The 26,926-nt window shown below is 35.4% G+C and overlaps 4 protein-coding genes across 5 annotated transcripts in view; all 4 read left to right on the top strand.

The window, feature by feature from the left end:
• The first annotated feature begins 89 nt into the window (after positions 1–89).
• Positions 90–6,794, top strand: LOC108966936 (V-type proton ATPase 116 kDa subunit a-like). Its single transcript, XM_018930098.1, has 6 exons — positions 90–794; positions 3,979–4,108; positions 4,168–6,030; positions 6,108–6,312; positions 6,378–6,549; positions 6,610–6,794. The coding sequence occupies exons 2-6, from the start codon at positions 3,992–3,994 to the stop codon at positions 6,701–6,703; spliced, it is 2,451 nt and encodes an 816-aa protein (XP_018785643.1). The 5' UTR covers positions 90–794; positions 3,979–3,991; the 3' UTR covers positions 6,704–6,794.
• Positions 6,795–8,960: 2,166 nt separating this feature from the next.
• Positions 8,961–11,969, top strand: LOC108966898 (V-type proton ATPase 116 kDa subunit a-like). The gene is made up of 6 exons (XM_018930039.1): positions 8,961–9,016; positions 9,096–9,236; positions 9,308–11,173; positions 11,249–11,492; positions 11,560–11,731; positions 11,800–11,969. The coding sequence occupies exons 2-6, from the start codon at positions 9,120–9,122 to the stop codon at positions 11,891–11,893; spliced, it is 2,493 nt and encodes an 830-aa protein (XP_018785584.1). The 5' UTR covers positions 8,961–9,016; positions 9,096–9,119; the 3' UTR covers positions 11,894–11,969.
• Positions 11,970–13,900: 1,931 nt separating this feature from the next.
• On the top strand, positions 13,901–17,121 carry LOC108966888. Its single transcript, XM_018930026.1, has 5 exons — positions 13,901–14,088; positions 14,144–14,284; positions 14,337–14,467; positions 14,546–14,735; positions 14,799–17,121. The coding sequence occupies exons 1-5, from the start codon at positions 13,901–13,903 to the stop codon at positions 17,119–17,121; spliced, it is 2,973 nt and encodes a 990-aa protein (XP_018785571.1).
• A 2,449-nt stretch (positions 17,122–19,570) lies between these two features.
• Positions 19,571–26,926, top strand: part of LOC108966901 (retinol dehydrogenase 14) — a 10,746-nt gene continuing 3,390 nt past the window's right edge. The window contains exons 1-2 of one of the 2 annotated variants that reach the window (XM_018930041.1): positions 19,571–19,695; positions 25,482–25,619. In XM_018930041.1, the coding sequence (XP_018785586.1) occupies positions 25,482–25,619 (138 nt within the window). In that variant the 5' untranslated portion in view covers positions 19,571–19,695. The remainder of the gene's footprint in view (positions 19,696–25,481; positions 25,620–26,926) is intronic. The other variant, XM_018930042.1, reaches the window with a different exon arrangement.

Raw genomic sequence — 26,926 nt, forward strand, 5'->3', positions numbered from 1 at the left:
GCTATTTATTTTACTTTGATTTGAATTTTTGCAATTGTTCGCACTCACCGGAGTTCTCAGTGCAGGTATACTTATTATTTTTTTTTTAAATTTGAATCCAGTTGAAAAATAAAAATTTTTTTAAATGGAAAGATCTGCCAGATTCACACCAAAATACCTCATTGGTATGTTATCTTCTATAGTTCACAGCTCAAACTGAAAATTATGTTCCTATGTTGTCTTTGACTACTCAGTGTTTACCCTGAAATGCTGGTTTATCAAGCAACCAATCAATCACAGCTATCACAGTCGAACGTTTGTCAAACCTCCATTTAAATTATACATTGAAAAAAATCCGTAGACATATAAACGCAAATATCTAAAACCTGATATCTATGTATATAATATATAAAGTATGATGAACTACTTTCAAACAATCATCTACTGACAAATCGTAACCACGTACGAATAGGCATCACACATCCAACTATCATAGTATATCATCCAGCCAGTAATTGCTTTTAAAGCCAATGGCGCCTTAAAAATGTCTAGTTTTATAAATATCTGTGTCTTTCTGCAATATCTATGAAAGTGTGTCCATATGAACGCCGCGGTCCAAGCGTCAGCGTGACCATTTCCAATACTCATCGGTCGGCATGATTGATAGCACTGGAAAGTGTATGTTTGCGTTAATGGTCATTTGAGATTCGAAGTTAAGTCCACAAAATAAATTCAGTGTCTATTGGTCATTCTGGCGAGGTGTTTGTAACAAGTCTTTATTTGAAAATTACAAATTGGAGTTATTGTGTTCCAGAGTAAGTTTTTTGATGAATTGCGGTAATACAGAAATCTTTTTTATATGAAGTAATTGAATTATTTCGTGGCGATCATAATCCTTTTGAAAGTAATTTTTTGTGGTTGAAAATCTACGGAAATTATGTTCAGCAATTTTTTAATAGGAGTCTGAGCTTTAGCCATTATAAAAAATTCGAAACTGTAGTTAGGCTTAAGTTAAAACTATTGCGAGACTTGGTCAGAGAAATATGTATATATTTGTGAATATAAAAATATTGCTGCATAAAGGTTTTGTAAATTCTTACATTAGTTTTAGTGGAAGTTATGTGATCTTTGAAATATCAAAACAGCTTTTGAGCGTTCCTGAAATTTCCATACTATAGTATTAATAGTTAAACTGTAATACTAATATATAACTATAACACTAATAAAAAAAAAAATAAAAAAATAATCATTATAATAAATATTAAAAGCTATAAAAAATTATTAATACTTTATTTACTTTACTATTTCGTCTGAGCATTAATTTTTAAGCAATGCAACCAGAGACTTATTTTAAAACAAGCACAGTTTTTTGATTATTAGGTATGTTTTTTGAAATTCTTGGGTACATACTAATCTCGGTTCCGATTATATAACTGTTTAATATATAATATATATCCAAATTCCATCTAAGGTTATTGTCCTGTTATCAGATTTTTGCCTTAAAAGACATTTTTACACATTTGTTCGTGAAAGGTATGAAGACATATAAATATTTCAGCTATAACATGATATAAACATAAGTTAGGTTATAATATATTAAGCTATATATTATTCGACGCCTACGCCGACTTTTACTAAAATTTTCATATCTTTCAATCTACTTGATCAAAAAAATGAGAGAGAACTGAAATGATAGGAATACAGTACATTGAATAAGATATCGAGTAGTTGAAATTAATTACAAGTTACTTGTTACGACTATTGGTAATGACAAAGAATGTTATTATTCATAAGGTATTAGATTGAAAAAATTCTACATAGGCTTGAAACTCTATTTAGCATCAAATAACTTGTTAAATTTCTTCCCGAAGAAGAGCCTTAAGCGGTAAGAATATGGGTAGAAATATGGGAGATTAATATTTAAAAACTTCGTCACCCACGCCAAGATGAATCTACTTCTACCTATGTAATGCCATTTTTCACATTTTCCTGCTCAAAAACTAATTATTGAAGATAACACGATGAGTCAAAACCAAATTGCAGAAGTTGATATTTTATATTTTAGCTTATTTTCAGTGTTTCAATTATTCAGAATAGTAAAGGTATATCAATCTGTGGATGGTGTTAAAAGAAGTGCATTAAATGATATTTTAGGATTTTGAGGTAAAAACGTAACAGCTCTGAGTTAAAAGGTTTCTATTAGGTACAGGGTTTATCGGAAAGTAATAGGGCTGAGTCGATTTAAAAAAATGTATTGAACCAATCGTTACAATTCTTTCCAAATAGGCTTCTTCTGTGTCTTTGCAGCGGTGCCAGCGCGATTTCCAAGCATTGAAAGCGTCACGGAAGGCATGACTCCCGTTTCGTGTTTGACTAAGACAGTCAAAACTACGTTCGATTGTGACTGCGCATTATCGTGGTAAAAAACCCTTGATTTATCTGCCTCAAATATGGCCATTTATGACATATTGCTTTATGTAGAAGAACAAGGAGTATGCCTTATAGACTTTGTGACCCTGTGGAACGAATTCATGATGAACCACACCACGGTAATGAAAGAAAACGATGATGATTACCTTGATTTTTAGCCGACTTTGAAGTGGATTTTTCGGTTTGGTTCATTTTTGTAACGCCATTCGCTAATTGTCGAAAAGTTTTGACATAATATTTATAAAGCCTCGTCAAATCACCAGAATGAGACGTTTGATGAATGTAGGACTTTCAGTTACATAGTAAAGCATCTCTTTTGCGACCTTTTTTGCTTTTGCGAAATATTGAGGTCTATATTCACACGATGCATATCCAATACATTAACCAAAATTGTGTTGAAGCTATACATTAGAGATGTTGAGATTCTTTGCTATCTCTCTGATGCTAACACAACGATTTCCAAACATCATTTTTTTTTTTAACTTTTTCGATGTTATCGTCATGCTCAAAGGTACATATGTATATGACTCGAATGAGGCAAGTTTTTGATGTCACCATTCAAATACTGGTGTTTTTATACTCTCGCAACAAAGTTGCTAAAGAGAGTATTATAGTTTTGTTCACATAACGGTTGTTTGTAAGTCCTAAAACTAAAAGAGTCAGATATAGGGTTATATATCCGAAGTGATCAGGGTGACGAGTAGAGTTGAAATCCGGATGTCTGTCTGTCCGTCCGTCCGTCTGTCCGTCTGTCCGTCCATCCGTGCAAGCTGTAACTTGAGTAAAAATTGAGATATCATGATGAAACTTGATACACGTATTTCTTGGCTCCAAAAGATGGTTAAGTTCGAAGATGGGCAAAATCGGCCCACTGCCACGCCCACAAAATGGCGGAAACCGAAAACCTATAAAGTGTCATAACTAAGCCATAAATAAAGATATTCAAATGAAATTTGGCACAAAGGATCTCATTAGGGAGGGGCATATTTGGACTTAATTTTTTTTTAAAAGTGGACGTGGCCCTGTCCCCTACTAACTTTTTTGTACCTATCTCGAAAACTGCTATAGCTATGTCAACCAAACTGTATAGAGTCATTTCTTTTAGACATTTCTATATACAGTTCAAAAATGGAAGAAATCGGATAATAACCACGCCCACCTCCCATACAAAGGTTATGTTGAAAATCACTAAAAGTGCGTTAACCGACTAACAAAAAACGTCAGAAACACTAAATTTTACGGAATAAATGTCAGAAGGAAGCTGCATCCAGGCATTTTTTAAAAATTGAAAATGGGCGTGGCGTCGCCCACTTATGGACCAAAAATCATATTTCAGGAAGTACTCGACCGATTTCAATGAAATTCGGTATATAATATTTTCTTAACACATCTTGACACCTGATGACATGTACCAAATATGGGTGAAATCGGTTCACAACCACGCCTGAAATCTCGATTATCACTTTATCATGCGAGGGTATAAAATGTTCGGTGACACCCGACCTTAGCCCTTCCTTACTTGTTTTATATCTACCTTATTTCATAAATCTCTAAATATCTTTACTTCAGCAAAAACTTCACAATGGGGGATATGTTTCGTAGCGAAAAGATGGCGCTATGCCAATTGTTCATACAACAAGAAGCTGGCTATAGCACTATTTCCGAACTGGGCGAAATCGGATGCGTGCAATTTCGTGATGTGAGCTCATTTCTTCTATAAAAATTATTAAACAGACTTATTTAAAATTGCTATTTTAGCTAAATGCCAATGTCAATTCCTTCCAACGTCATTACGTAACCGGAGTGCGTCGTTGCGATGAGCTAGAGCGTCAATTGCATTACATTGAAAGTGAATTGAAGAAAGATGACATTGAACTGAGTGAATTGACTGATGATCTGCCGCTAGCGCCGAATCCGCGTGATATTAGCGATCTTGAGGCCACACTTGATAAAGTAGAGACGGAAATAAGTGAACTCGCACAAAATAATGTCAACCTCAAGACCAACTATACCGAGTTAAACGAGCTGTGTATAGTGTTAGAGAAGACGCAAACATTCTTTAGTGATGTCATGGATGCACCATCGAACTTCGGCAGCGATGACGCGCATGCGCAATCACGTGGCCAATTGGGATTCGTGGCCGGCATACTGAATCGTGAGCGTTCGTTTGCATTCGAGCGCATGCTTTGGCGAATATCGCGCGGTAACATTTATGTTAAGCGTGCTGATTTGGAAGAACCACTGATAGATCCACATACCGGTCTTGAGGTTTACAAAACCGTCTTTGTGGTGTTCTATCAAGGTGAGCAGTTGAATATGCGTATCAAGAAAGTTTGCAACGGGTTTCGTTCATCCCTGTACCCTTGTCCAGCGGCACATTCCGAACGCGAAGAGATGCTGCGTGGTGTTAAAACCCGTTTGGAAGACTTAAAATCGATAATAAGTCAATCGGCGGATCATAGACGTTTAGTACTATCGAACACTATTAAAAACTTACCCAGATGGTTGGTAATGGTACAAAAAATGAAAGCCATCTATCATACATTGAATATGTTCAATATAGATGTGACCAAAAAATGTTTAATCGGTGAAGGTTGGGTGCCAAGAAACGACTTGGAAAATGTAAAGCAAGCGCTCGCAGTTGGTGCGGCTGCTGCCGGCAGCACGCTACCGTCATTTATGAATGAACTCGAGACCGAGCAAACACCACCAACCTTTAATCGTGTCAATAAGTTCACGAATGGTTTTCAACATCTCATCGATGCCTACGGTATGGCTAATTATCGCGAAGTGAATCCGGCGCTTTACAGTTGCATAACATTTCCCTTTCTGTTTGCCGTTATGTTTGGTGATTTGGGACATGGATTTTGCATATTCCTATTTGCGCTCTGGATGGTGTTGGATGAGGAGCGTTTGAGTAGGAAACGTGGCGGTGAAATCTGGAATATATTTTTTGGCGGTCGTTATATTATACTACTTCTGGGACTTTTCTCCATGTACACTGGTTTTCTGTATAATGATATATTTTCAAAGTCGCTCAACATTTTCGGCTCTGGTTGGAGAATACACTACAATACTAGCACCGTGTTGACAAATCCCAACCTACAATTAGATCCAGCCGTGGCTTCTTTTAAAACTTACCCTTTGGGCGTGGATCCCATTTGGCAATTGGCTGATAATAAAATAATTTTTCTCAACACCTTTAAAATGAAAATGTCAATTATTATCGGTGTGGCTCACATGATTTTCGGCGTTTGTTTGTCTGTGGTGAATTTTATGTACTTTAAGAAGTATTCACTGATATTCTTGGAATTCATACCGCAAATACTTTTCCTCATTCTACTCTTCGGCTACATGTGCTTCATGATGTTCTACAAGTGGGTTAAATATACGCCAAAGACCGATTATTTGCCCGATTCCCCCGGTTGTGCGCCATCCGTTCTCATTTATTTCATCAATATGATGCTGTTTAGCGATTCACCACAGCTTGCAGGTTGCGATGAGTACATGTTCACGGTACAGCCCTCTCTGGAGAAGATCTTCGTAGTCTTGGCTATAATTTGCATTCCTTGGATTTTGTTGGGGAAGCCGCTGTATATCATGGCTACGCGGAAACTTCGCGTAAGTTTACGTTCATTGAAATTCAAAATAATTTTGAAATAAGATGTAAAATTTATTTTATTACGCACTCTCTTCAGGCCAAGCGTCAAATCACTATATCAAGTATAGGTAAAATGGTAGAGGAAGGCGGCAGCCATGTTGTTCATGACGACGAAGATGACGATGAGCCGATTAGCGAAATATGGATACATCAAGCTATACACATGATCGAATACATACTGAGTACTATATCGCATACCGCTTCCTATTTGCGTTTGTGGGCTCTCTCGTTGGCTCATGCAGGTGCGTTTACGACGTCGTGTTAATTGAAAATTGTAGTTAGTTTATTTATATTCTACGTTCAATAGAACTTTCTGAAGTGCTATGGAATATGGTACTTTCGGAGGCCCTTCAACTTAATGGTTATGTGGCAGCTATTGCTTTATACTTTATTTTCGGCGCTTGGGTTTTGCTGACCATAGCTATTATGATTTTGATGGAGGGCTTGTCGGCCTTCTTGCATACTTTACGTTTGCATTGGTGAGTTTGGCTATTTCTTTTGTGTTATATTATTTAAATTTAATGGTTGCGTACTTTCAGGGTGGAATTTATGAGCAAGTTCTATACTGGCGCGGGTTATGCATTTCTGCCTTTCAGTTTCAAAGTGTTATTGCAGAAAGATGGAGATGATTGAGTCCGGAAAATAATATATGAAATGATTTTGTCAATCAGATATGTTTTTTCCGAAATTTCAAAGTTCATTAAATGCAATTTTTCCTTTTGTATATAACTCACTTTCAATTCGACAATTCTTATGGCATTTTGTCAAATATTTTTTGGAGAAGTTTCTTTAATATAGACTTCTGTTAAATTTTTGTTCCTTTTCCGCGTTGTCAGGTTGCTCTTATGTGGACTTTCTTCGCGAAGTTATCCTCGGTATTATAAATTAAAAAAAACTCCACAAAACATATAGAAAAACACACGCCCACTTAAGATTGACTAAAAAGATTCATCAAAGCTACAGTTTAATATGGTATTCGTGCAAAACTTCGCCTTATTTTTGTTGTAGCAATAATTTAATAAATAAATGAGAATTATCACTTTTTTTATTGCTTGTGTTCTTGTTTGAAAACTTAAGCTTTTCAGACATAAAATATTTTTTAAAGTACATAAATATTTTCTTATAATATAAAATATCTTTTCAATCCATTTCACTATTTCATAATATGCACTTTTCCAAATATTTATTAACACATACATTCGTTATTTATTCAACACTCACCTTGTTCGCATTGGAAATTATATTTTTCAATACTACATTTTAACTGTCTGCTGCTGAAACTACCGAATGATTGAAAGATTTCCCTTAGCTCAGCCTAATGAGCTGCCTTATCACTCTGCCTTAATAATTTCGACGCTCGTCAATCAACAGGATTATTTTGATGCTTAGATCAAAGGGAAATTGGGAAATATTTATTCTATAATTCAGTCAGATGGCTTAATTAGGTTTCTAATGAGGTTTTTGGTGCAACAAGAATCGTAAAAATTCATAAATCTGTGTAAAGGAAGGATTAAGATTGTTTTTAAGAATAAAAGAAAAAGACAATTTAGACACCCTACAATTCTTAATTTTAATATATTTATGAAAGCGTATTTGTATATACTTGAACTATTAAAATAAAGTTGACGGTTTCATTTAAACAACGTAATAAGAAGCTGGATAATATTCGACCGAATAGATTCCAGCACACAGTGAAGAAAATATAACAGCCGTAGCTAAGTGTGTACACGAAGACCATGGAAAGTTGATTGGACGCCATTCGCTGCAATTTGGAGTGACATATGGAACGTTTTGGCGCATTTTACGTCGAAATCTTAAATTGAAAGCGTACAAAATACAGCTTGTGCAAAAACTGAAGCCGCTCGACCTTCCCAAGTGACATCGCTTCGTTCTATGGTCTCTGGAAAAGTTTCAAGAAGAACTGACGTGCTTCGAGTCAAATCTTGTTCATCGATGATGCTCATTTCTGGCTCAATGGGTATGTAAATAAGCAAAATTGCCACATTAGGGACGAAGAGCAACCTGAAGAAATTCAAGAACTGCCATTTGATCCCGAAAAAACAACGGTTGGTGTGGAGGTGTCATCGGTCCACATTTCTTCAAAAATGATGCCGATAAGAACGCAACCGTCAATAGCGACCACTATCGCACCACGATAACCGGCTATGCGTATACTAAAATTGAAGCTTGCGATTTCGGCGATATCTGAGTTCAACAACACGGCGCTCGTTCCCACTCATCGTATCATTTATTGGATTTAATGAGAGAACCCTTCGGTGATCAGATAATTTCACGTTTTTGTCGATTGACAACCAAGACCATGTGATATCACATTGTTAGACTTTTATCTGTAGGGATATGTAAAGTCTAAAGCACTTGCGGACAATCATGCTTCAATTCAGGCCTTGGAGCAAAACATCACGCATGGCATTCGATAGTTACCAGTCGAAATGTTCGAACGAGTCATCGAAAAAAGTCACCCATTTGATAGTAGCCGCGTCCAACATTTAAAAGAGATAATATTCAAAATATAAATACAAAAGAATGTTCTTTTGAATGATAATAAACATTTCACATTTTCTCTTTTCGTCGCGTTTTCTTTTCTTTTCCTTTAATTTCCCTTCAATTGTAAGGATGGAGTTAAACCCGGAAATCTTTTAGAATATTATAGTTCTTCAATGAACTATATCTTAAGCAAACTATGCTAGACTCAAACGCTTGCTAAAGTTCAGTTCATTCAATGCTAAACTTGTAGATCGCATGTAGGGTGTGAAATCCGCAATTAATGATTATTTGATTGATTGAAAACTCAGGTGGCTATTGAAGACCCATGTTTTACGATTATTCATTTTACAACGAAGTAAAAATAAGCAAGAATTTTCAGTGTTGGTCTGGCAGTGGCAGTGGAAGGAGTCTTCGAAAAATTAAGCACGGTGTTGCACTGAGGTGAGTAAAGAGTTGGCAGTTGTAGAAGAGTAAATTTTATTTTTAAGAAGTAAAGGAAAAATATTAAACGACCTTACAGGTAGATATACAAATAAACGCAAACATGGGGAGCATGTTTCGCAGCGAAAAGATGACGCTGTGTCAAGTATTTCTGGCACCAGAGGCGGCTTACAATAACATGGCAGATCTGGGCGAACTTGGCTGTGTGCAGTTTCGTGATGTAAGTCAGAAACTGCAATTTTATTCTATATTCATTCGTTTTTCTTCTTACATTCGTTTTTCTTCTTACAGCTGAATCAGAATGTTACTAATTTTCAGCGCAAGTTTGTGAACGACGTGCGTCGCTGCGATGAAATGGAACGCCAGATACGTTATATAACCAGAGAGCTGGAGGCAGATGGCTTTAAGCTAAAAGATGTTTTTGACGACATACCCGGTGCACCGAATCTACGCGAGGTATACGAATTGGAGTCAAATTTAGAGAAGGCCGAGTGTGAAATACGCGAAATGGCGGAGAATAATGTTAACTTGAAATCGAATTTGATGGAACTCACTGAACTTAGCAAAGTGCTGGAAAAGACGCATATATTTTTCACTGAACAAACCGTTATCAATATGGAGGAACATGCGAACAGCGGCAAATTCACTGGTGAACATCGTGGTCATTTGGGTTTCATCGCTGGTGTGCTGAGCCGTCATCGGCTCTTTGCTTTTGAGCGCATGCTGTGGCGCATATCACGTGGTAATATGTTGGTGAAATATGCCGACATCGAAGAGCCACTGTCAGATCCACGTACGGGTACTATGATTTATAAGTCAGCTTTTGTGGTATTCTATCAGGGTGAGCAATTGAATGCACGTATAAAGAAGGTGTGCGCCGGCTTCCATGCCGCGCTCTATCCCTGTCCGAATGTGCACGATGAACGCGCAGATATGCTGAAGGGTGTACAAACACGTTTGGAGGACTTAAAGTTGGTGATGAAACAGACAGAGGATCAACGTAATGTCATATTGTCAGGTATAGCTAAACACCTGCCTTATTGGTCCATTAAAATTACCAAAATGAAGGCGATCTATCATACATTGAACTACTTTAATATCGATGTGACCAGCAAGTGTTTAATTGGTGAGGCTTGGGTACCCACCTTGGATCTGGAGGAGGTGCAACAAACCATCGCAAATGGTTCGGCCACAACAGGCAGCACTAGCTCATTTCTAACGGTAATGGAAACAAAGAAAACTCCACCCACCTTTTATCGTACCAATAAATTTACGCGTGGCTTCCAAACGCTAATCAATGCTTACGGCATGGCCTCTTATCGCGAAGTGAACCCAGCGCTTTACACTTGCATCACATTTCCTTTCCTTTTTGCCGTGATGTTTGGTGATTTGGGTCACGGTTTCATTATGTTCTTGATTGGTTTCTGGATGGTGATTGATGAAAAACGGCTGATGCGTATGAAAGGTGGTGAAATTTGGCGCATCATGTTCGGCGGTCGTTATATAATTATGCTACTCGGTCTTTTCTCCATGTACACGGGTTTCACTTACAATGACATCTTTTCGAAATCCTTCAATGTGTTTGGTTCGAAATGGCGCATAAATTACAATACCAGCACTGTGTTAGCCAATGCCAACTTGCAACTCAATCCCACAACGTCTACAATCGGCACTTATCCGTGGGGTATGGATCCCATTTGGCAGTTGGCGGCCAATAAGATTATCTTTTACAATTCCTACAAGATGAAATTGTCCATCATTTTCGGTGTTTTGCACATGGTTTTCGGTGTTTGCCTGTCGGTGGAGAATATGGTGTATTTTAAGAAGTATGCATATATATTCTTAGAGTTCGTGCCACAGGTACTCTTCTTGATTTTATTATTCGGCTATATGGCATTCATGATGTTCTACAAATGGGTGCAATATTCGCCCACAACCGATTACGAGCCAAATCAGCCGGCATGCGCACCTTCGGTTTTGATCTATTTCATCAATATGATTCTCTTTAAAGCGTCACCGAAACTTGCTGGTTGTAATATGTACATGTTTAGCTGTCAAGTGATGCTTGAGCGCGTTTTCTGGATAGTCGCCTTAATTTGCATACCATGGATGTTGGTTGGCAAACCTATATACATACAGTGCAAACGGGCATTCGAGGTATGATTCCACTGGATAGTAAATAAACTACAGTTAGGCAGAGAGTTAACTTAAAAATCAACCATCTTCAAATAGGTAAAGAGTGAACCAGTGGAATTTATCGATAAGATAGAAATCCAACAGGGCGATGTTGTCATTGAGGCCACTCTTACGGATCCCTTACCACATGCCCATCACGAGGATGAAGACGAGGAGGAAGAGGAGCCCATGAGTGAGATTTGGATTCACCAGGCCATTCACACCATTGAGTATGTGTTGAGTACCATTTCGCATACAGCCTCGTATCTGCGGTTGTGGGCTCTATCTTTGGCACATGCGGGTAATTTTAAATGGCCAAAATTTTGACTATTTTAGTATGAATGATATATTTTTGTTCTCTCTCTTAGAATTATCGTATGTGCTGTGGCTTATGGTTATGCAGAAGGGTCTGCATTTTGGCGGCTATGCTGGCGCAATTGGTCTGTACATCATTTTCTGGGCTTGGGCTTTACTGACCATAGCCATTATGATATTTATGGAAGGGCTTTCAGCTTTTCTGCATACGCTGCGTTTGCATTGGTAAGTGAAATATAGTGAATTTTTAATTTTGCATATACATATCTATGTTTGTATTCTCAATATTTCAGGGTCGAGTTCATGTCGAAATTCTACTCCGGCACTGGTCATGCTTTCGAGCCATTCAGCTTCAAGGCCATTATGGAAGCCACTGAAGACGATTAATTTCTTTCCTTTATAATAAATTCAAAATTTTTATCTTTGACTTATTGTTAAACAATTAATATTGTTATTTGCAAAGTGCAGTGAAAAAATTAAATTGTATTAAATTGAAATTATCCATACAAATTTTATGGAATCGTATTTTAACATTTTTTCTTGCTCCATAATTTGAATCAAAGTTTATCCTGACTAGTTAAGTTATGCTTGGGAGAGTTATGACATTGTGAGGCTGACAGATGTAGCAGTAAGCGCACAGAGAGAGCAAACATACTGTAGCTAACTTGCTTCACGTGATATTCATCCATCTAGATGCATGTTTTGGCATTAGAGACCTAGTAGAAATTCTCATATTCGTGTAAAAATCCAAACGAATATTGAGAAAAGGAAGGCATTAATATTATTAAGATCATTCAATACAAGGGTGATAAGAGGTCCTAAAATTACTTAAAAAAACACGGATGTAAAGTCTGATCGGCGAGTGACTATTTAGTTAATCATATAATTGGACTTTGTGAAGCTCTGTGCCCGTTTGACCCATTTCTCAACGTAGCATCGGACCGATAACATCGTGTCAATTGAAGCACAATTTGCAGAAATACTTTAAAGGTGTACTGGAAATTATTGACAATCATTTTTTTCATCATTCAACAACGAAGTTCCATTACATTTTGTGTGTGAAATCATTTTTTCTCTGCCGAAACGTTCAGAATGTTAGAAAAGGCTTTCGGTTATAATTGTTTGTCGTGAGCAAGTTCTTTGCGAGTATTAGATGGTCATGAAACATATTATTACTGGTGATGAGTCTTCGATCTATGCTTACGGCCCGGAAACATATTGGCAGAATATCGTGGCAAAAAAAAAAAAAAAAAAAAAAAAAATTGCCACGTCATAGCAGGTCAAAAATCAAAGTTAGTGCCGATAACTCTTGGTTGCATTGCATACTGCATAAATTCTTCGCGAGTTTTTCGCGAAATTTTAAACCAATGGAGTGGCGATACCACTGTGCTTACCTAATTTAGCTTCATGTGAATCCTCGCTATTTAGCAAACCCAAATAGCCGCTTCAGGGAAACCGCTTTGAGTCAATTCAAGACATTAAAGAGGAATCGCTACGCGCATAGAATGATATTGAATTTAAAATTATGAACAAAGTCTCAGTATTTTTTGCTCATAGTAGTAAACTTAGCAGCATAGACTAAATCTATATATATTGAGTTGATGTGCAAAACGTCAACCAGAAAATTGGAAATCACGATATTTACCATATACTTATACGCTATAAGACCAACCGGAAGTTTAAATGCTTTTAATAGGTGTCAAGGAGATAGATATAGTATTGACTCGAGTTTTTGTATGTATTTTTGGCACTACTGCATATTATTAACACATACCATAAACAATATATAATCAGTAAAGTACTGATATTAGTTATATGGAGGCTAGTTATAGGGCGCCTGGCCTCACTGTGCATCGACTACAATAAGATCAAACAGAGAAAATCTCTTGAGATAGCGATGCCATCTGCCGGCGAGGCAAAATTTCTTATCGAACCATCCTCATATAAAAGTTGCATATTATCCTCATAAAGCAGCTACCTTTTATAGTTTCTGATAAAATGTTAGGGATCAAACTCATGCCAAAAAAAAAAATATTTTGAATGACTTTTACGGGAATTTTTTATGATTCTTTTTATTTATTGTAAGATGTAAGTATGTATGTTTATAATTTAACACATTTTTTGGAAACTGCAATGAACTTCTAAATGCAAATGCAAAAGTCAGCAAAATACATACGTTATTCAAAAAAGCTCCAACTTTTAAACTCAGCAAAAGAGCTGACTCAAACGCCAACATCTGCTCTAGGTCGAAATATATATTTTATAATAATAACAATAACAATGAGAAGGTGAAATATTTTAAAAATAATTGTTTATTTAGCAACGCGAGCGTCAAGATTTACAACTAGTCGGAATTTACACTTCTCAGTGCACGGTTAATTAGACTGAAGAAAGATGTCCCTACTTAAGGCATCAATAGTGCCAATGTTAGCTTTAGTAATCACAATATGTGCATCCTCGGCGTATGCGGACTTGTTAGTGCAGTTGAATGTGAATCGGCCCTTGAACGATGTGAATGAGAAATTTGTTAGTTTTACTGTTAATCCGTCGGACTTATATCATGCGCTCGATGGCTTAAACAGGTAAGCTTGACTACACTTTATTTAAGGCAAAATATAACTTTATTTGCAATTCCAGGAAAAGTCTTACGCAAATGGCCACAATGCTGGGCACTTCGTATGTAAAATTTTCGGATGATTATAATTTCATACCAGATACCGATACGAAATATCGAAATCCGACAAAAACTATATGGAAAGGATTCAATCGCTGGACGAGGTGAGTGTACAAGCAAATGAAGAGTGACCTTTAAATAAAAATGTTTTGATAGTGCCGTCAACTGGACCATGATTATGCCACTGCCATATGAAGCTGGCGAATGGGATCCCATGCAGTCGCTGAGAATATTGAACAACTCTTACACAACGGGTATAACCGATTGCATATGGCAGCTTGGTACAGGTAGGTGACGAGCGAAAACTGGAAAACATTTTTGATAAGCTTAGTACGATAAGCTTTCTAAAATGCTCTACGTTTTAGAGTTCGGCCCTAGTGTCTCGGAGTACTTCAACGACTTAAATACATTAAGTTTGATGGTGGATACATTTGGTCCCTATGTTGATGATTGGGAAGTTATCGGCGCTGAAATGCCTTCGGGCAGCACAAATGAAGATATACGACGTTATATCGAGTACAGCAAGGACTTGAATGCGGCCTTCAATTGGTTACAGTAAGTTTGCACAGTATGGCAAAATTTTTGTGTTTATACTTAGAATGCTTTGAACACACACAGACCCGCAGATGCTTCGACTTCAAATGCTTTGTTTGGCACGGTCTACGAAAGCGATCGAGTTCTGCGCGCCATGTTCAATGAAAAAGTACCAGTTTGGTTAAACTTCATGCCCAAAGAGAGGACAAATAAGTCAAAATGGGGAAGCAGCGGTACTACTGACGGTAGTGAAACAACGGAGGATATCACCGAAGTGCTACGTTGGGCACAGACGCTTGGCGAAGCGGCAAGCTCGGGTTTTGATGCGGTATTCCGACGCATGGAACTAGATGATTTGGAGCGCCCTAGTCAAAGTTTCTTTGCAACTTTGGTATTCAAGAAAGTGATGGGTTCACGTGTATTTCCCGCACGCCCCTTTACCATATTTTTGCGCAGTAACAAGCTCTACACGCACTGTGCAAATACAGTATCGGGCGGCATAGCCTTTATGATAGTCAATCCCGATGATGAAACCAAACAAATATCCATTAGGTCCGCTACAAAGCTATCGGGTGAGGAGTACTGGCAATATATTTTGACATTCAAGAAGAATCATACCTATTTGAACAATGATAAGTTAACACTAAACTCAACGCTGCCACCACAAATTAAGACGAAGAGTCCAAATAAGTCGATACAATTGAATTCACCTGGGAAATCCATTGGCTTCTGGGTATTACCAAATGCCGACCTGGAGCATTGTCAGTTTACAGAGATTGATATTGACGAATTGGAACGGGGTTCGGAGGAGGAAAAAGTGTTGCATAAACAAATTTCGTCGTCGGATAAATTGTTGCAACAACTAATACAGGAAACAGCGCTACCCGACGATGCTAACATGAGAAATAAATACCGCGGACGTCGCTATGCCACACGTGCCCGTCATGTTGTGCTGAAAGACAAAGACGAACATATAGAATCTTTGGCCAAACTCTTTGAGCCGCTCTCTCTCGAAGAAAAGTCGCCGAAAAAGCGTGAGGAAGCGATTGAGGATCGACGCGCAGCAACATTGAAATGGATTAAGGATTTGTTGAATACTGCTATGCAGGATGGTGACGATTTGTTTTCATTGAAACGAAATACACGTAGTGTCGATGATTATTTTGGCGCTATCTTCGGTACGAAAGGTGCCCAAAAAAGATCACCTATAGTTAAGAAAATTACCGAAATTCGTAAACCAGAAAAGAAATTCATTAAACCAGCTTACGATCCAGCGCATTTCAATGAGGAGGAGTTTTTTAATAAAATGGGTACCGAAGACGAACCCGAACTGCCACGTGTACCCGAAGGTGATGTACACCTAACGCATATTACCAATGTGGAGGGTGAAGATGTTAATGAATCGAAAGAGCGGGGGCAGAAGAAACTAGCAACTATGAAAATACAAGGAACAATTGGTAAAGAGACAAGAAATGAAATGAAAGAGACACGAAACGAAATGAAACCGGTACGCTTACTGCCCACCGAGTTCTACGAGGCAATGCCAGTACGGAGTTCGGAACATAGTCAATTCAGGAAGCCGCACAAATGGAACGCACTATTATTTCCCGAGCCTTTTACGAAAAAATCAGTTATTAACGACAAGAAATTGAAAAGTAACACGCTCGGCGAATCTACTGATTTCCACGACGCCGATGCTGATGTGGAAAAAGTGCACACAGCGCAAATTCAAAGCGGTGGTCAGCTAGCTGAAGACTTTCTGCGCGCACAAGAAGAACTGGCACGCACTTTCCTGCGCGACCACGAGGACAAAGAACAAGTCGAGAAGAGCAACAAAAAAGAGCTGAACGAAAGACATCCCGAAAGTGAGGATGTGATGCTGGAGAAAATCAAATCATTACGCAATAAATATATTGATTACTTGGCGGAGAATTTGGAGAACTACTTCAATGAGCGTGGTATTGTCGGGCATTTGGATATGCAAAAGAGTTTAGAGCGCGCCACTGCTCCCTCGACAACGGAGGCACCTTGGTGGAATTTGAGTTCGCTGCGTAAACGACGATCGCCACGCGCTTTGCATTATCAAATGCCTGACGATGCATGGCTGACAAATATGATCACCAAAGACGAAGAGTTGCTGCCATTGGGAAGCATAATGCCCGAACGTTTGGTGGAGAACGAACGAGCTGCAGGAGTTTCAAACCATTTACCAATGCATGACGAAATAAGTAACAAAAAATATAACGGTTATTTAAGAACAGTCAAAGATAAAGTTAATAAGGTCGTAGACATAGTGACGAAGCATGTGAGCGAGTGGTATAATACATTCACGAAGCCTGTGGCCGATGCACAGGATGAGTCGGATGGCAACCGACTGAAAATAACAAGAGGAAAGAGAAGGTATTGAAAAAAAAACGCAACGGAGTGTATTTACGAGTCTAAAGATATTTAAGCAATGATAAAAATAAGTCTCAAGCAAGTCATGCTGAAGTACGCAATACATTTATGAAGTTGTTGGGTGTTTTCGATGTACAAATATGAGTGAATAAAAAAGTTGTAAAATAATTGCATAAAAAAATATATATATAAATATGTGAAATAATTTTGCAACCTTGGTAAGTATTGGTGGGAAATGCTTTTGATTTATTTGACCGCCGTATGTTGCAATGGAGATATAACGTTATATATTTGTGATATAAACGTTTTAAAGTTGCCAATTTGACTTTTGTTTTTAATTTGCTTAAAAGCAAGTAAAGAAAAGGTAAATTCAGGCTACCGAACATTTTATTCTCTATTTTTCGAAATTTTTCTATTCCAAAATCTTTATATTGGGTATATAAGGGCTAAGGGAGGTATTGTCCCAATGAAATCCCTTTGTAGCACACAGAAATACTTCTATCGGGAAAGGATTTCCTTTGAATTTCAATTATATATCTTCCACATTGGCCGATACTTTCGGTAAAAAATCTACCATAAGCACTCGGTCCACATATTCATTACCTAGGTTCTTGTATATTTTTGGTTTGATTTACGTAATTTTTAATTACAAAGTGGCACACGTCAAATGCACTGTTCGTGCCGAGTTGTACCATGGTTTTTTAATTCGTATATTTGTAAAATTGTTTGAATGTAGGTGTGATGATAGACCGATTTCGCCCATTTTCGCACTGTAACATAAAAATATCACAATGTTATATGTCGAATTTGATTGAAATCGGTCGAGCGGGTATCGAGCTATGCGAGTTTTTCTAAAAGTGGGCAGTATCACGTCCATTGTCCCATTTTAACCCCGGCTCCATTTAAGATACCCTGAACTGGATATATCATCTGATCAAATTTGACTCGGACTGGCCCATTTGATTGTGTGCAAACAGACTTGATCTTTTTTTTTTTCACCTACGGAATCGTTAAAAATCTTTTTAATTTTTTAGTGAGTCTACGTTATCACAAACACGAGTAACAGTATTGTTCTGCCAACAAGTTTGCATCAGAGACATAGTAGAGAATGTCAAAATCTCTTGATTCATATAGTAAGACATTATAAGGTTAAAGTTTTGGGTATGAAGTTTACTCGTACTAAGTGACTTGAAGTTTTAGCAAAAACGACGACGAGTAGAGGGTGTTTCATTCATCAAACGATTTGTAAGGCGATAATAAAGATATGTATTAAAATAAGTTAAAATATTATTTTTTTGACAGTTTTCTTGGTTTTGTCAATTTTTTCGAATAGAAATGTCCGTTGATATAAGAAAATTGGAATTAGAGCTATATAGGTTGTTGATTTGATTTTTGTTTTCAGAAGGGAAATGTGTTAGGAAAATCAAAGAACATTGTTGAAGAAAGAAACAGTCGAAAATGTGTACTTCACCTGGTTCGAAACTGATTTAAAGATCGCAGTGTTGATGGCATTCGCAAGTTGTTCCCACACTCCAGGCATATAGTGTCACGCTTCTTCAAATAGTAGATGTAGAATAGTTGGAGATGATTCACTCTTTATGTTTGGAGTATGGGACGTTTTATTGTTATATTTATAAGGAAATAAGATACAGCAAATATTTACATTCGAGAATTTTTATTTTCTAAAGAACTTTGAGACTACGTAAAAATTTCATTTAGAAAACAAAAATAATTTTTATAAATATTTCTTCGTCTTTTCTTTTAATTCTGTATAAGTATAAAATAATAACTATATTGGAAGCGCTCTTTAACTACATCGCTGAAGCAGTGATTCTAACGGTTGAATTCAACTTGATCATAAATATAACTACATACATAAATTTAACAAGAACCATGTAAGTAAAGCTTCACATATGCTTTTGGGTTATAGTTAATTATAAGAAATTATATCAAAATAAAAGTTCAAAATGATGTGCAGGGTATAAAGTTCTAATATAATTATATACACATACAATTTTGTAAATATGTATGTATGTATGTATGTTATTCAAACCAACGATGATTAGACATTTGCTTTCCTTGACTTCCCAGTTCTACCACACAAAAGACTTAAGCGACGAACTTCCAACTGCAGAGAACATTCTTAACGCACATAGCTGTAATTACCAAATTCTCCTACCTAAATGAACAAAAATCAGATAACTTTTTGTTATTATCATACTCTATCAGTTTTTCCATATTAACAATACCGATTGCAACAAGTGCCGCCAAAGAAAGTGGTAACAAAACAGAGACCGTACAATGAAATCTTCGAGCGCACTGACGAGTACCGAATAATCAAAGCTGGCATAGTTTACAGCGCTTAAAACTCACATTTAACGCTGAGTATAATTATGGCCAACAAAAGCAACATACAAACGGTCAAACAGTGAGTTCGAGCACGATCCATGTCAGGCGATCGCAGCGCTACACGCCAGCAGTCTCAAGTTAAGCGTCCAAGGCGAAGGTTGTGCGCGTGCGGTATTTCAGCAAAGTAATTCAGAAAAATTTTGTAAAGAAAGTTTTTTGTAGCTTTAAATAAAAGGTAGGTGCAAGCAAAGCGAAAATTATTTAAAAACATAAAAAAATGCTTCTTCTCTCTTTTTAATTTCAATTCGTGTGAATGTAAAAAGTGCTGATTGTGAAAGAAAATGTATGCAATTTAATATGTGTGCAAGTTGCTCAACTAACTGAAAATTATTTATTATTAATACGGAGATGTGTATATATATATATATATATCAGATACTCGTATATTTTGATTCTTAGAGCGTTGAATTGATGCCTCCGTTGAGATATTTTTTTCATAAATGCAGTTATTTGACTCTCAGTGAAGCGACAACAACAAGTATGTCATTTTTACAATACGAGTTGAGTGTTATTTCCACAAAAACAACAGGTTAGGCCAACACAGAACTTTCCTACAAATAAATATGAAAGCAATGCATAAAAACAAACAACGGTTGATATACAGACTAAAAATATGGGTATATATGTGAGGCTTGTGTGTGCGAGCCGCATAGGAAAGACACTGTGCAGAATGTAGAAAGAAGATTGCTCGTATTGATGACGTGGTTGGTGCGAAGTAGCAAGTATACAAAAATAATTTGAGACCTTTTTTGTTTTACTTTTTACTACAAACTCCTCCTTTACATATTATACATACATACAGTTGAACTTCAAATTTGTGTGCACACATTTTTTTTAATTTATATTTTTTTTATTTCGACAATTATATTGTATAATATCAGTGCTCGCATTGCGTAAAGCAGTGAAAGTTATATTTACAGCAGACTATCGCTAACACCATTACTGAACCATTGTTCGGGCTTTCGTTGTTTTTCCCAAAATTTGGCTTAATTAAAACTGTGAAGTAGGAAAACTAAAACAAACTTCAATTACTAAAATTGTGGACTTTCACCACAGAAAAGTAGCTGTCAAAAATTAGTTTCAGACTTAGAACTTTAGTTAATTAATTTTTTTTCTAATATACATTTATTTAAAATTTTTATTTGAGAAAAAAAGAAAATATATAGAAAATTAATTAAATAAAAAGCAAAAGTAAAAAAATCATAAAATATTAATAAAAAATAAAAATTAATAAGAAAGTCAAATAAAAAATAATATATATATATATAAATGAAAAAATGAGTAGATAAGCAATCATCGGCATAAACATGTTTCATCAATTGAAACGTTTCGGTGAAAGTTTTACCAATTTTAAAACAAAATTTAATGTTGGCTCTTTCTTTGAAGCTCATTTTCGCACCGATAACCCAAACATACTGACACTTAAAACGCAATAACTTCACTGGACAATCGATATCAGAAGTTAGCAGATTCTAACGCACCAGTAGAAATATAGATGGCGCCACCAATGGGCGCTAAATTCAAAAAGTCCTGTTTACTTTGGAATGACCTTGTATATATATATATCAATAGATAAGAACTTTAATACTGTTAAAGTGTATATAAAATTTTTTAATTTAAAATTTAGTTATGTTATTTGAACTCATTTGATTAATATTAGTTGCAAAAGTCGGCATAACTTTGACTTAACCAATGCTATATTACTCCTCATAGCTGCATTTTTTTTTTTAAATAGAGGGGATCTTAATTTTAATGGGCCAGTTTATATGACAGTTATATACTATAGTGCTCTGATCTAAACCATTTGTTCTAAGGTTATTGGGTTGCCTTCAATAATAATCTGTGTCAAATTCCGTAGCAATATTTTGTAAAATAGATTTTTTTTCCTTATAAAGACTTGAGTGTGTTCGGTCAATTTGTATGGCAGTTACAGTCTGTAGTGACTCGATCTGAACAATTTCTTTGGGGATTGCATATCTTTTTTAGACGATAACACGTGCCCAAGTCGGTGAAGATATCTCGCCAAATGAAAAAGTTTTGAATACAAAGCCTTCAGCTTGATCGGTCAGTTTTTAAGGCAGTTATATGCTGTAGTAGTTCGATATTAGCGGTTCCGTCAAATCTGTTACTTTTTGAGGAGAAAATCAGCTGTACAAAATTTCAGAATGATATCACAAAAACTTAGTGACTAGTTCGCGTATATGCAGAGGAACTAACACACAATCAGATATGGTGAAATCAACTCAAGTCGTCACGTTGATCGCTCATATACTATATATTTTATATTTTTTAGAAATCTAATTAAATTTGCAAGAGCGCTGTGATTTGAACATTAGTATAACCCAACGACTACCCTCCTCCGCACAACCGATGCGGGGGCACAACCGCATACGTGCGGGATCAGGATCATCTAAAACTGGTAACCCACAGAAACAAAAATGTCAACAATTAAGATTTAAAATTCGTTATAAAGTAAAAATTTGTGATGATTTCTTTTATTGAGAGAAAGCAATATGGTATTTTTGATTTAAAAGGATGAATCAGCTAAATCAAAGGTGCAGGAATAAACATAAAAATCATGACATATGCGACAGAATGATACGTTAAGTTCAAAATTTGAGCTACAAGATTTTAACAGTAAGGGTCCAAACTGCCTCGAAAAGTGAACCGGGATATTAATTTCACTTTCGATTGGGGAAAAGAACTGCTAATTATGCCATTCGGGATTTTTACTAAGAAGATTACACCAAGCTTTTTTCTCCGACTAAGTGTGGGTAGACTTATAAGTTTTAAGCCAATAGTGTATGGAGGAAGACTTAACCTTAATCTTTATATAAAATATCTTTAAATTATTTAGAGCAACGTTTAACAAAACTGAGCATAGCTTTTGCTTACGAGACTATGTTATCATAATGAGGAATAAAATGAAACTTGGGGTTCATAGTGACTCTTAAATCAAAGTTAAAAACTTGCTATAGTAAATAGTATTTTTTTACATAAGGAGAGGAAAATCCAAATATACGAGAGAGCACATTGTCTTAGATTTTTTGAGATTCAATGGCGAATTATTTCTAACACACCAAGCAAGTATATCGTCACCGTCAAAATGAAAAATAACTTAACATCACTTTTCATAAGTTTATAGGCGAAGGAAAAACGAAACGATTGGTTATAAAACGGTTAAACGTATTGGTTATCATTTGGTTTTAAATTGGTTATCATACACGGTTATATAATATATTGGTTATCATACATGAAACAAAAGTTGAGTTTTGGTTATTTATTGGGTATTATATTTGACAGTGATTTTCCATTATTTGATGATAAAATATTTGAGAATTCTATGACAGAAGAGATATCGTTTATAAATAACCGGAACAGACCGGGTCAAGATTGCGGAACACCTGAGGTGACATTAATTGAATCTGAAAGAGTATCCTCAAATATCAGTCGGTGTATAAACATAAGAATATTGCCATTAAAAAGTGAAAAGATCTTGGTTGGAGATCATTGAGAAAATGTTTAAAACGCAATTGCTAGCTTAAAGTTAAAAAAAATCTATTTAATTGACATATCTCTCACCTTCAAAGAATATCACTTTTTCTTTTAAAGTTATTTAACTAAAACAACATTGAATATAGCAAACCAGAACAAATATTATGACAGCCACAAAGTAAAATATATTTTTACCATAACTCGTTGCAAAATAAAACCAAAACAATTTTGGTAGCATATATTATATAATAATATATACATACATCCATATTTTTGCGTTTTAAAAATCAGTAATGCACTGCTCGTATTGTTTTGCAGCAAAAATTATTTAAATGGCATAAAGTCGCTGACACAGATTAGCAGGCAGCACCATGACATACAAACATACTTACGAACGTTTCGCATTGGTGAGAGACACACACACACAACCAAATATGCATGTCACTTTTGTTTAATATTAACTTGAGATCGCTAAACCATGAAGTAGACGTCACGCGCTCTAGATGATTTTAATTAATTTGTTTTTCCAATATTTTGGTCTGAATTTTTTTGTTCAATATTTGTTTTGTATTTATAATAGTTTGAAAAAAAAATTGTTGTTAAATATTTGAATTGTATCTATCACAAGATATTTCTTTGTTAATTTTAATTTCCAAAGGTTTGGCATTATTTTCTTTTGCTCTGAACTTTACCGTGTCTTGTAAGCTATTAAATAACCACCACACCAAATTAGTCACCTGACTATGCTGTGCAAAACCTCCCATTTCTTCAAAGGTGATTTTATGCAAGATGTCACTTGCCAGATTTCTGTCACAGCTATGTATGACAGTCAGATTCTAATTCAAATAGTGCAAATAAATTAATTCAATTATTGATTCATTATTCAAATTAACAGCTTGTGGTTAAAAAGGAAAAAATATGTGACATAAATGCACAGACAACTTATTAAGAAGTAAAGTGCCAGTACAGTTAATGGATTAATTAAATTGTAAATGAAGTTAATTGTCAATTGAATAAAACTGAAATAGTTGTTCTTTTATAATAATAAAGTATTATATATTATTAAATGGCAATTATATAGTATATGTCGTAGATAAGTTATTGTATAATTCCTACAAGTATTTATATTTATAATTTGTTTTTTAAGGTTTTTTATGCCTTTTGAAATGAAATATTTATTTAAAATTTTTTCTTGTTATAAACATACACTATTAACAAAGAAATTCTGAAATTTTTGAAAAAAAAAAATGTTTTAAACTCAGCCATTGCGACGCCATTTTCGGTGACCCCCCGGAAAAAAAGATGCGCCCGCATTGGCAACTTTATATTAAGGATAACTCCATACAGGATCATCTAAATGGAAAACTACATGTTTTAGTTAAAACCTTAGCTAAGAATTTGGGCAAAGAAAAAAAAAACAGAAAATTGAATTTTTGGCAAAAGTTTTTACAAAAAAAAATTTCGCTACATTTTTTTTCAAATTGTTGTATCGAAAAAAAAATCTTTCATCCAAATCTTTAAGAATTGCATCTCAAAGGTCTGTTCCCAAGAAATCTTGTCAATCGACTTCAAAAACACAGTTTCAAGAAAACTCGTTTAAAGATAGCCTAGACTTAGCCTAGCCAAGTTCTCAAGGCTGTATCTCCGCAACTATTATTCGGATCAACTTGAAAATTTAAATATTCTATAAATGTTGTACAATTTAATAAAACATTTAAAAAATTTATGTTTTGAAACCCGTTAATCCATGTAACAGTTTATGGGAATATTAAGGGGCCTTAGAAATAAAAAATTCGAACTTTTTATATTCTCAAATGTGCATGTTTTGAAGAGGATTTTGCAAAACTCAAATAAAAATATGGTTCGGTCGGAACTGAAATTCGTTCTCCTCGAAACTGTTTCTTTTGTGCAACTACCAATATCTCAAAATTTAAACATATAATATTTTGAAAAAAGCCGAAATAGTCGAAAAAGTGGTAGAAAATTGTTGTTTTTTCAGACAGTCGCCATTTCTGGTATTTTTGTAATGTTAATAAATAACTTATAGAAAAATGGATAGTAAAAATATTAATTGCCTTTTTTACGACACTTCCAAAATTACCTGAAATTCATGACTCTAGCCTAGAATACTAATTTAATTGATACATTTTCGAACAAAATATATGTTTAACTGCTATTATAAATCTATTGGTGAACCAATGAGTTAAAAAATTATGTTTAAAACTTGGGTTTAAAATTTTAAACTTGGGGTATAAAAACTTGGTTGCAATCGAACTTTGCCTTTCGTATTTCTTTTGCTTTACTATTTCGCTATTTTTTTGGTTTTGCATAAATCTGCACACGCTATTGCCCCCCTTTATTGCATAACAACCACATATTCGTATACATATTTCTATTTATTATATTTGCTTTAGTACACACCCATACAATACAGACAATACATAAACACAAACATGTCTATTATAGATGGGTTTGCTGAATGTGTTGCCGAGTGCTGACTATCTGCGCGATATTTTGCTTTTAGCCTTGTTTTCGGCCATCGTTGCCGCACTTCTGAGCATACGCTTCTATTTGCGCATTACAGCTGGGCGATGTTTCACCGAGGTAAACGTTTAATTTCTACTCTCATCCCTCACCTCTCGTCTCCCAACTGTCACCAGGCACCTGTCACCTTTTGAACTAACCAAAGTGCTTTCCAATTATATATAATATTTATGTATTTCCCCACCAAATCTCCACAGTATAAACAACAACACACTCTTATTACATAAACGTGCTATTAAAATAAAATATGTGAGCACGGTTTTAATTATCTAATTACAAATTATTTAAAAACTCGTGGCTAGTGAGTTGAGGCTAGTACTGTGAACTCTAAGCGGCTTTATGTAAGTCTTTGTTATATGTTAACTGTCAAGAGGCAAAAAAATATCTGTAAGACACGCGTTTAAGTCGAAATGTGACATTAATACCCTATCAACCTATGTTACCCGGTACTTTAGGTTAGTTTATACAAACCGAAAATGAAGATCAGTTTTGCACAGTTTGCACAGGTACACTTTTAAAAGCAAATCTTATGAAAATGGAATAAAGGGTTAATCATAGAATAAATAAATAAATTAGAGGGTTAGTCATTGTAAACAACTAATATATATATGTACATATACGTATTGTAATAGAGAGTTTTTCGCAAAGTCCATTTAATTTCTCTATAAAATATTTGTCCCGAAGTAAACTATTGTATAATCTATTACTCATATTATTATTGATAGTCCAAGGGTAAAACTGGTCTACTATTAACTGCCGCTATTTTCCATGAATTAAAATTAATAACTTGAAACTTCTTATTATACAATTAGGTTAGAAAACTTTAGAATTATTTCTTTATTAGTGTGACAGATGAAGACAATCGCATTCAGCAGTAATATATAGTTCATATAGTATAATGTCAAATATAATTGCAAAGTTTAGCCTAATAAAGTAATTTTATAAGTCGATGAATTTTATGCCTCACATATCTACATATTTAATCGGAATGATGTGAGACTTCCGACTGGCATATCCGAGAGGGTATTGCGCTTATAAATTAACTACAAACAAAAACTAAGGTAGTTGTCAACGTCAAAATTGACGTGACTATATTATTAAGAGCATATAAAAAGCGTACCAGTGAGAAATTCGATGAATGGAAAGGCAATTTATAACTTAATGAACTAAAATACTGTGCAATAGTAAAGCTTGGTAAAAAACAAAAAATGAATTTACAGGCGAATCCAAAGACCACATATATGAAAAAAAATTATTAAAAGGAATGGAAAACAAGTAAGGAAGGGCTAAGTTCGGGTGTCACCGAACATTTTATACTCTCGCATGATAAAGTGATAATCGAGATTTCAGGCGTGGTTGTGAACCGA

The sequence above is a fragment of the Bactrocera latifrons genome, unplaced genomic scaffold (assembly GCF_001853355.1).
Source record: "Bactrocera latifrons isolate USDA-ARS-PBARC rearing strain unplaced genomic scaffold, ASM185335v1 scaffold_171, whole genome shotgun sequence".
Lineage (NCBI taxonomy): Eukaryota > Metazoa > Arthropoda > Insecta > Diptera > Tephritidae > Bactrocera > Bactrocera latifrons.